Here is an 11,686-nt window from a genome sequence, read left to right on the forward strand (position 1 = left end):
ATATCTTTCGTTATTTTGATAAATATACTACCGTCAACTGCTCCAACTTGGGACTATCTTACTTTTACGCAACATGGGACTTGTTGATTTCTATTTCTATTTCTATTTCTATTATTTGATTAGCAAAAACTTTATACAAAGTTATTCTCGCCAATGTAACAAAAAATATGATTAATAAAATGAAAACTATTAAGAATGTAGCCTAAATTTATAATATATAAATATAGAAATAATAAAATAATAAGTAATAAATAGTAAAAATCAATTTATTATGTACATATAAAGATCTAGATAAAAATATTAGCCTCTAATCTAAAAACATTACCCATAGTGTCCTCCTGGGTTGGTTTCCCCCGCTAAAAATCAAAATTTTTCTCCATTCCCCCCTCTTTTATTTCCCCCACCATATTTCAAAATTTTTCGGTTCCCCCCTCTTTTTTGAATTCCCCCAGCTATTTGAAGATTTTGCGGTTCCCCCATATGGTTAACATAAAAATGCCTTAAATCAAGTTTGAAATTTTGGAAAGCTTGAAAAAATAGCCTTGAAAGTGCTGGAAAAATGAAATTGTATTGAAAAGTTGGTTTATCCCAAAAGATTTGCTGATTTTATTGCTTAAACAGGTTTTGCAACAAGATCACCTTGAGATCAGTGAAGTTCCCCCAGTCAAAATCTCCTAAATCTATGGTTTTCCCCCCTCTTTATTTTCCCCCAGCAAATTTCAAATTTTTCATTTTCCCCCATACTTTGAAAAAAGGGCCAAAATCAGAATCCCCCCCCTTTATAAAGGGGGGGGGAGGACACTATGTTACCTCCGTGGCTCAGTACCGTGAGAGGTCCTAAAGCCGACAGCCCAGCTTAATTCCGACACCCCAAATAACTGTTATGAAAAAAAATTCTATGTTTACAAACATTCCCTCTCCAAGTTGAACGATAAACTATTGCTAGAACTCTCGAAACAAAACATCTAACAAGATAGCTGTAATGTCAAGATGTCAATTTAATGTAATTAAAAAGTGCGAGTTGTAAAAATAATTACCTTTTTATTCTGGATCAGTTGCTCATGTTTAAAACGATGACAGTTTTATAATAAAAGTGACTTGTGCGGGAAAAATACGTAACAACTTGGACTGGTTTCCATCAAGAAACAAACAGACTAAATTGTAAAAATGGCGCGAAGTTGAAAAAAGGGCGGATGCGGTAGCTGGCGGTAGCACTAATTTGAATAACAAACATTGAATCAATGAGGCGGCAACTATCAACGCCCTCTTTACCACCGATAAGTCCGGATGTTTATTTACGGAAGGCCCGCAATCGGATAGCTCTTCATTTAAGTGTACTCTTTGACGACATATATTATCTTTACTAGAATAGGAGCAAGGTGTCATGTAATACATAATAATTGTAATATACGTCGTCTATTTGTATTCTTATCATGTAATATATAATATAATGTAATATACGTCGTCTATATGTATCCTTACACAAAGTCCTGACCCCGCAATCAAGCCAAGTGCCAGTGTAAAGTAATAGAAACCAGGCTTGATTACGTAACGTTTCAAAATGAGCACGCTCGTACACAGACCTCTTTTATATTTTCGTGTGCTTTGGAAAATCAAAACATCTCGTTACTTTTTATGATGCTGTTACTACTGTTGTCATTTATGACGTTGTGCATATTGCAATAAAAAAATATGTTTTTTTATAAGAAGCAATTATTGTTATTTGGTTCAATTGGTTCAATGTATCAAATCTCTCAGTTTAGTTGACACTTTGGTATCTTCGTTGCGTCACAGCGAAAGGTTTGTTTTTATTTTAGTTTGTATCTTTGAAAGACCCCATCGGCTTTAAGCTGGGCTGTCGGCTTTAGGACCTCTCACGGTATATTGGAAAGGGTGTAATCTGGCATGATAGTTAGTCGAAGGAAAGTAAACTCGAGAAGTTGAGAAAAGCTGAAGTGAGTTGTGAATTTGTTAGAGCTTGACAAAGGTTTATATTCGCAATTGTGGGTAAAAATAAATAAGATAATGTTTAAAATTTTGAATATTTTAATAGGATTAAAAATCGCTAATTGATATTTTATCCATTTCTTTCTTAAAAACATCCAGGTCTTTTATGTTTGTCAATTTTGTTGGTAATTTGTTCCAGAGCCCCACCGTATTCGGTGTAAAAGAGTTTGCGTATATCTTTATCCTGCTTTGGATAGGGTTAAACTTTGTATTAGCACATCTTTGCTTTATTGGTATCATTTCTCTATTTACCTGTTTTGTTGAATGATATATTTCGTGTAGCATTTTTACCCGAGCTCTGCATCTACGTTCGTCTAGAGTTTCAAGGTCAGCTTTTCTTCTTAACATTGTTGGGCTTACAGTCTGTTGCCACGAGCTGTAGATCCAGCGCAAACTCTTTCTCTGAACCATTTCAATTTTAGCTTTTAAAGTTTCATTTCCAGCTGGGTCCCAAACAGTTGATGCATACTCTAATTTTAGTCTTACAAAGATTTTAAAGCATTTAAGCCGCATTTCTGGGTTACTCTTGACAAGATTTCGCTGTAGGAAGAACCTGGTATTGTTTGCTTTTGCACAGATATTTGATACATGTGTATTCCACAACAGACCTTTTTGCAATGTCACACCAAGGTATTTCGCTTTATCAACTTTCTCAATCTCTTTTCCATGGATTTGATAATCAGCGTTGATGATCTTACGTTTGTTTGTTATCCTCAACAGCTTGCACTTTTCTGGATGAAATTCCATTGACCATTTTTGCTCCCAAAGAACGAGTTTATTTAAATCATTTTGCAGTTGTTCTGCGTCTTTGGATGACATTATTTTCCGGTACAGGTAAGAATCGTCAGCGAATAATATATATCTGGCCTGTATTTTCACTTACTGTTAAATCTCTTTGACAACAAATTTGTTTTGATAACTCCACCAAGTTTATCAATCATACTTTCATGTCACGATAACTTTCATTGATAGCGCGCCCTATTTAACTTTTGTTTTCATTTAAAATGACCGGACGCCGAATGGAGAATTAGAGAACGCCCGCCGCCTAACCGCCCGCCGCCTAACCGCCCGCCGCCTAACCGCCTACCGCCTGATGAGATTAACAAATAGCGAGTGTGTAACTTGCTGCCCGATCGACGTCAAACGCTCACATTCGCGTGTGTTTTCCACTACGGATTTTTTTCATATTTTGATTTAAAAGCCTACTCGGTGTGAAAGAGAAATCGTGTATTTTTTAATACGCGGTTCATTGAACTCAAATCAAATGACTTTGGAGGTTCGGTGAAATGGTGGTGGAATGGCCGTCCCATGTTGCGTAAGATAGTCCCAAGTTGGAGCAGTTGACGGTAAATATTTTACGAATATTTTTATATAATAATATTCTAACACCATCAAAGAATTCTCCTTCCAAATTTCAGCAGGTCTCTAGCTACACTAGAAAAAAAGATATGCAAAATTAAAGAAGCATGACTGGAAAATTTCTTTTTTTTCTTTTTGACACATTTTTCGAATTTTTCCAAGCTAATTTCCTAAACCTTTTTTTTGACATTTTTAGTAATATATATATTAATATCTTTAACTTTACAACCACTTATCCTCTGGAGGCCTATGACCCCTCATTTTCTTTCTTTTTCAAAGCTCTACAAGACAGGATAGGTTTTGAAAAAAATTAAAATTTGAAAAATCTTCTGGAGTTGCTACCTTAAGGTAAAGAGGTTAGCGAGGCAAAAATCGCTAAAAAACTGGTGAAATTGTAATCCTCAAAAAATTGAAGTTCCAGCCTCACTGACTCCTCACTGTAAGTCTGCAGATTGAAAAATTTCACGAATATGAATACAATAAAAACAATATATCCTTATAATCACTGTCCCTATAGTCAATACTAACGTTGTTTTGGTTTGCTTTTTCTGCTCCAAGATTTTTTTGTCCAAAATTTTTACAGAGTTCCAAAATTTCAGTCGCATGTTTGATTTGATAGTGGCTGAATTCTAGCAGTATCAGCAGGCTTTAATCGGTCCAATCTATAAACCGTAGGCAGTAGAGTCAGTCCGGTAAATTATTGGACAAAAATTTCGGGCAATAAGATTAGCGACCCTGAGACTGTAGATTAGAAAAGAAATTTTATGCTGGCAAAATTATAATCTAGCTACCAGATTTAGCCCATGATGACTGTTTGAGTCCCGGGGCTTCGACAACCTAAAAACTTGTTGCAGAAAATCATGAGTTTTATCAAGCAAGTCCGTAGATTTTCAGGGTACCGGAGTAAGAGTAAAAAGAGTTAGTTTTTCACCTAGAAGAAGTAAACAAAAACATTCGAACTTACAATATTTTTTTAGATTTATCTTTGCTAGACAGCTGACAGCCACGTTCGATTTGGGGTCAGTTCTTTGGTTTCACAATAAGAAAACTGTCTTTTTATGTTCTCAAGATATCAAAATTTGGATAGACAAAAGACAAAAGAAAAGGCTGAATTGACAGATTGAAGGGATGCCAGCGTTAGCCAAATACCGAGATGTAAATGAAAGCTCATCCTCAAGTGAAAACTCGGATGAAATTGGCTTGGATCATGTTAGCAGTACAAAATTATGTTTGTTGTTCACTTGTTTGGTTTTTCTAGGCATTCTCTGCTTAGCTAACTCTTTGGTGAGTCTTTTTAGGGTATTTATTTCATTGGCAGTTACCGTAAGTTGGTCTACACTGCTGTTCCCCTCAGGCAAAATCGTCGATTCTGTAGAGGTCACGAAATTGCCGAGTACAGACGTCAAAAAAAAAAAAATTCAAAATGGCTGCCGAGCGAGCACTGACAAAAACAAAAAATTAGGAGTTTTCAATTGCCTACTACAGCAGAATAAGACAGAGAAATGCAGTAAAATAAAAAGTAAACAAACCTTGAACCTTTTGTTTGTCAAAATAAGGAAAATATTCTAGCTGCAGTAATGTTTACATTCAGAAATAAATCCATTTTCCACCAGACCTACAACAAGGTTTCAAACGGCATTACTGGCAATGAATTCTGACTTAAAAAATGTTGGTCCAGTTCCCTAGAAAGGGTATGATTACACTTCCAAATGACTTTTTTTTACAATAACATTTGTCTTCTCACAAATCCAAAAATAAAGGTTATAAAACCAACACGGGGGTCAACATTCTTTACAACAAACCGTCAGATCAAACTTTATAAAGATCAACCACGTAAATGTCACTTGTTTTCCTGATATCTGAATAATATTAAAACCTTTCTGTATATATTTGGTTCTTCAAAACCATTTCCCTTTCCCGCAGCAGGCTTTAAAGTTCATGTTGACCCCCGGTTTTATTTGCGCGGTAATCTAGAAAGGCCTTTAGTGCGGTATAAACAAATGATTTCATTGGTTTAAAAAAGTCAAAACATCAAGCTATATCACGTGATCAGAATCATGATCGGACTAAACGGAAGCCGTGGTCATATGTCATATGATATTTTCGCGCGTTTTAATTCGGCAAAGTTTAGTAAACTCGACCACGTATCAATGTTTTGATTTTTCAAGCGGGGATTTCTGTAGAATGATAAAATATGGCTTGGCTGGAATCGACACCATAACAGCAGTGTCTAATATCGACATCCCTCGTCTAATTCCGACACCCTTCTTTAGAGAAAGGAATTGTTCCGCACGATGTTGACCGGTCGTCCCAAGTTGACCGCGCACAAAGTTGGCGGAAACCGTACCAAGTTTGACCTGCCGATTTTGAAGAGATTGAAATCGAAAAAAATGATATAAATGAAAAATAAATAAAAACAAACATGCAAAATGCTCAGTAACTCAGTATATGGGATAGAATGAGCCGGGTTAAGCCAAGTTGACCAAAAGCCCCTTATAAAGGATGGAGGTGACACAGTCAACTTCGTATGACTGTATGGGCTATTCCAGGATGAACCAAGTTGACCAAAAGCCCCTTATAATCTTATAAAGGATGGAGGTGACACAGTCAACTTCGTATGGGCTATTCCGGGTTGAACCAAGTTGACCACCTACCTCTTTGTACCTCTTTTTGGCTTTTGCTTGAACAGCTCATCCAACTCGTTGAGTCCGATGCCTCGACATTTCCTTGAGGCTGTTGGAGTCAGCTTGCCTAAGGTTAAAATAGTGGGCAAGCAGAGGTTCGTCCGGAACAGTTGTGAGGAAGGTGTCTAAGTGTTTTTTGAATACTTCTTTGGGGCAGTTTGACAAATCTCTTATTGGTCTGGGAAGGGTGTTGAATAATCGAGGGCCTTCTTGGGAAAGACTTCCCCTCCAGATATTTTTGTGTATGATATTGACAGCTTTTAGATTGCAAATTCTCCCCAATCTCTGATTTATATGGCAGGAAATGCCTCCTTTACTTTCGTCGTTGCCTTCAATGACATTCCAGGTATAAATTATTTGATACCGCTCTCTCCGTCTTTCAAGGCTATACAGTTTTAATGATTTGAGTTTTTCCCAATAATTGAGATGTCTGAGGGATGGAATTCCATGTAAGAATGATTTCTGAACTTATATATATCATACTTAGGTATATCACTGCGGTATATATCAAACTTGTTTGACTTATATATTTTGAACTTTTCGACTAAAACCTTTATAAAGCAGTCAAATTGTTTAAGCAGAATAGATTGATAATTAGTCAAGAAATTCCCTCAATTGAGGTAGAATTTTTTACAGCATTTGCGGTATAAACGTCACTTTTACATTTGGGGCTACTTTAAGTGTGGGCTAGATTCCATAGCCTTCAGAATACACAATTTTTTCTTGTACATGATTTGTCTTTAAAGAAAATCATAACAGGACTTGTTTACAATCTCTTTGCAATCTCTTTGGCCATTCCAGAAATATACCCTCTCTGAACGACAAAATGCTTTGATTTTTTTTATTGACATTATTTAAAAAGTGATCCTAATATTGTATAAATTCTTATAAGTTCACAAATATTATGAAATTTTTCTTTTTTTCTTTTCATAGATTTTGGCAGTAATGTATCAAGTGCTTGATATTGGACTGTCTGGAATGAATTCATTAGAATTTTCAAATGGAGAGCAAAATACAAGATGGGTATTGGAAACAGATTTGGAGGAAATTCTACTTCCAAAGAACGGAGGAATTGATGGCTTTGATGATCAGAATTTAGATTTAGCGGCGGAAAGAAATCAAAATGTATGTATGTCAAATGCTAAGAACAGGCTTTCACATGCTGTAATTTTAAATCATTTCAGTTATTTGATGAAAGGTTTTGGGGGTTGTTTAAATTTGTATCAAAAAACAAATAAGATTAACAGGGCAGCACTCAAGTTGTGGTATTTTGAAGATGATGTCAAGCCAAGAAATCTGAAAAAAATTATTTTCTAGTTTGATAATATCTTTCTTTAGATTTCATTGACAGCAAAATTTATCTCTGAATCGAAGGGTAAGTTATAGATTTAATTTTGAGTTTTGTTTGACTTTTGTAAATATTTTCAGAATGTTTTTAGATTATATTTCGCATAAAGGAGCTCCGATTAGACTTTAGCTTGCAAACATGGCTTGATTATGCAAGCAGAAATTTTCCTTCATCTTATCCTTTCTTTCTTCAGTATCTTTGACGTCTTCTGGCTCAGTTTTCCACACTGGCTTCTTCAAGTTTGTAGACGAAGAATCAGGGAAAACGATCATCGATTTTAACGACGACAAGAAAAAATGGGTTGAAGGAAACTTTGGTGATCAATATCTTGCTACAAATGGGATCGAGACCCATGGGGTGAGTTTCATTTTTTTGTGTTCTAGTAAAAGGTCTACGAGAACCCGTTAAGGTATTTATCTCACGATTTTTTTTCGCTAAATTTACTAAATATCAAATATGTGTCATACTTTTTATCATAGCTTTCTTCCCCAGTAAACGAAGATTTGGAATTAGTGGCAAGAGACGGTGGAATTTTCCTCACTGGAAATCAACATGTCACTTTTGATGCTGGTCGGAAGATAGAGATCTCGAGTTATGAGGATTTATCGATCGCTGTCAAGAATAGTAACAATGTTAGTAAAATTTCTTTGGCTCTAAACCTCGTTTTCTTCTACTCCGATAGTATGAGAAGAGTTTAAACATCTTGTGAAGCTGTATTATTTACAACCTTTTCTTTCGAAAGAAATGCCATTCTAAACTTTCTAAAATATTTTTCGAACTCGGTGAAAGTGATGAAGCACCAGGTAATTGTTTTCTAGAATCCTCTCAGCATTAAGTGCAGAAACTTCCTAAGACCCATGTCAAACGATCAAGGCATCTTAATTTTTATCAGAAAGATACTAGAAGCAAACTGGTGACCCGGCTAAGGACTAAATAATACAATTAGCTAATGAGCTTTGCTCTCAATATCTCTTACACGTGCACGTTTGATAAAAAGATGAAGATATTTTAAGTAGAGCGCCCACAATTGCTATTGGTCTTTTTTTAGAAATTAACCATCGACGGTGGCTTGAAATTGAATCGATTACGAGTTCCAAGTTCTAGAGATGAAGATGCTCACATTGAAGATGAAAGGTACCGGTTATGTGTTTGTACCAAAACTGGGCAACTATTTCGTGCCAAAATGGTCAATGATATGATGACGTGTGCAATTGCAAGTGAAAATCCTTGCCCTTAAAAAAACTTGCTTGCTAAGTTCAAAAGATTCTGTTTGGTTTTGTTATTTAAAACCTTACTAAAGTTTGAATTTTTGATGGAACATGTTACTACTGTGAAGTATGAATGAAAAACGTCATAGAATTAAAGAATTTTGTGCTTTGTATTTCATGTCTGTCGTGGCCATACTACCGATAGATTAACTCCCTTGCGCTTCTAGTGGCGAAATTTGATAATCACGTAAAGATTAGAAATGTAGTTAAAATTTCAAAACAAATCTTTTCGGCGCTGATGGTGCACAAATTATTTTGGTCGATTTATAAGATTTTATTTTGCAATTTGTGCTCCTCAGGTCCTTACTCCCTTTGTATATGATTTTATTCTTCATTTTGATAAGTGTAATTCATAGTGTTTGTATAAGTATCCATATTTATCTTTGACTTTTATTTTTGTATATTTTTAGAAACTTCGTATATTTTTATGTCAGAACATTTTAAGTTAACGTTTTATACTAAGATTTAGTTTACTTGTCAGAATATGCATAGATTTCTCAGAAAATTGGTCATTTTAGCATCAAATCGGTAATCATTGAACTTGACGTTTGTTTATTTGTACATTTCTTTTTGGGCTCAGAGTCAAAAATGCTTTTTTTTGAAATCTAGGTCTAAAGTTGCCTATTATTGATTAAAAATTTGGTTGAAACATGATTGCTGTGAAGATTTCAGAGCTAAAGGTTACTAAGCAAGTTGTTTTATTTTATACATTTAGAGGGCTTGAGCTCTAAGTAACTCATTAGCTTAAAAGATTTATAAAGAAATGAATTAATGCAAATGAAATCGAGCTTTTGAGGCATCAATAATGCAAGTATGGACTTTTTTTAAAGTTTTTTAAATACCTCAAACAAATCGTCTTGTTACGAAACCAGCATGATTAACAACGAAGAGAGTAATACGTGTTTTTATATTGGCAGTTTTGGCTATTTTACCATTTTTCGAAAATTGAAGTTCGACCGAGAATGTCAATTTCGGTCCTTCAACTTGATTTCATCGAATATTCGATCTGGGAGGGATTTATTGGTTTCTAGGCTATATTATCTAGGCCTTGCCGAACCATTTTTAACTTTTGGATCCTAAGGTCCTAAGTCTTAAGTCTAGCGTTAAAACTCTACCTTTCCAACCCAATTTGGAGCACTTACAAATCGTTTGTGGTTATAAAATTGCTTGGTAAATTTCCCTTTTGTGCCAAATAGTTTAGAACTGATTCTAGCACATCCTCAGAGAATATCTCTTCTTCGTAAATTCTTTGTCAATTCAAAAAATAAATAGACACTGTATAAATTTTTTTTTCTAGACAAGCCCTTGTATCTGGTCTGCAAATCACACCCGCGAAATACCCAATGAAAACAAAGATTATGAATGGAGATTATCATTCAGTGTTTTGGAAATTGAAAAACAAATCAACATTAATTTAAGAACACCCTACTTAATTTGTAAACATTTACTGGCAAAAACGAGATTGTTGAGATAAAAAGGTAAAAAGCTTTAGATAAGCAAGTTTTAAGCCGAAAAACAGACCTTGTTTTTAGACTGATTTTGTCATTCACGTACATAACTGCTTGCGAGAAATTAGTCCATTTCATAGGATTCGTGTATCTGTTATAATAAAGGGGACTTGCAAATGCCTTGGAGAAAGACGTTGAAAAATTGATTTTCTATCATCATTCAATTGACTCTTTTCCATTGTTTTTGCTTTCGTAAATATTACAATCTCAATTCAAAAAAGAGTGCTCAAGCATAGAAAACTAAATCAAACCAATAGTCGAACAAATGAGACAAATGACCCCATTTTAGAGATCAACTCTTCAAAGTCTATTAGATGAAACAATCAGTTTTTTGTCAATAAGAAACTTCAAAAATTGGCTTGCCAAGGGTCTCTTGGTCAAAATGACCTTACCCCCCCCCCTTCAAAGTTCCATAGTAAATTTTCCCCAACTTTGCCCAACAAGTCCCAAGGGACCATATAATGAGAAAAAAAAATAAAAACCCATAATAATAACGTAAAGATTGAAGCAACAAGCAACATGCTGAATGGACCTACCTAATGATTAACATCAGATGAAAATAAGAAAAAAGTGACAATAATTGTACAAAAATTCAGAATGGAAAAATAAAGCTTGTGTGTTGAATAATGTAAAATGGTAAAAAGGAATGTCCCCAAATACGAAAATCACTTAAACCATTCAGACCCAAAAAACCTTTTGAGCTGTTTTTGGCCCAAATTTGCCCAAAAAAATTTTCCTTAAAAATCTGGCTCCGTCACATTTTGGGCATTGTCATTTTGCATCATTGTGCAAAAAATCAGAAAAAAATTATGGGTCAACATTGAGAAAAACTATATTTTCTTATTTGGTTAAAGAGGGAATTTCCCCAAAATACGAAAATCCGTCTTTTAAAGCGAATAAGAATTTTCCAGGAAAAAACACTTCAGCCATTCTTTAAAGAATCTTGCCCTCCATCTTTGTACAAAAAATCAGAAAAAAGTAATGACAGAATTTTGCACAAAGTCCAAAAAACCCTATTTTTAGGTAGTTTTTGGCCCAAATTTGCCCAAATATATTTTTTTTCGAAAATCGGGCTCCTTCACATTTTAGGCATTGCCATTTTGCATCATTGTGCAAAAAATCAGAAAAAAATAATGGGTCAACTTTGAGAAAACCTATATTTTCTTATTTGGTTAAAGGGAATTTCCCCAAAATACGAAAATCCGTTTTTTAAGGCGAATAAGAATTTTCCGGGAAAAACCACTTCAGCCATTCTTTAGAGAATCTTGCCCTCCATCTCTGTACAAAAAATCAGAAAAAAGTAATGACAGGATTTTGCACAAAGTCCAAAAAACCCTATTTTTAGGTAGTTTTTGGCCCAAATTTGCCCAAATAAATTTTTTCTCAAAAATCGGGCTCCGTCACGTTCTGGGCATTGCCATTTTGCATCATTGTGCAAAAAATCAGAAAAAACTAATGAGCCAATCCTGAGAAAAGCTGGTAACAGACGGACGGACGGACGGACGGACGGAC

The 11,686-nt window shown here is 34.9% G+C and overlaps 1 protein-coding gene across 1 annotated transcript; it reads left to right on the plus strand.

The window, feature by feature from the left end:
* Positions 1 to 4,406: 4,406 nt before the first annotated feature.
* On the plus strand, positions 4,407 to 9,171 carry LOC136819278 (beta-sarcoglycan-like). Its single transcript, XM_067075510.1, has 6 exons — positions 4,407 to 4,650; positions 6,984 to 7,175; positions 7,389 to 7,425; positions 7,592 to 7,755; positions 7,878 to 8,030; positions 8,447 to 9,171. Exons 1-6 carry the CDS (start codon positions 4,495 to 4,497, stop codon positions 8,633 to 8,635), a joined length of 891 nt encoding a protein of 296 aa, XP_066931611.1. The 5' UTR covers positions 4,407 to 4,494; the 3' UTR covers positions 8,636 to 9,171.
* The last annotated feature ends 2,515 nt before the right edge of the window (positions 9,172 to 11,686 follow it).

Source organism: Clytia hemisphaerica, unplaced genomic scaffold (genome assembly GCF_902728285.1).
Source record: "Clytia hemisphaerica strain Z4C2 unplaced genomic scaffold, Clytia hemisphaerica genome assembly, whole genome shotgun sequence".
In the NCBI taxonomy this organism is placed as follows: domain Eukaryota; kingdom Metazoa; phylum Cnidaria; class Hydrozoa; order Leptothecata; family Clytiidae; genus Clytia; species Clytia hemisphaerica.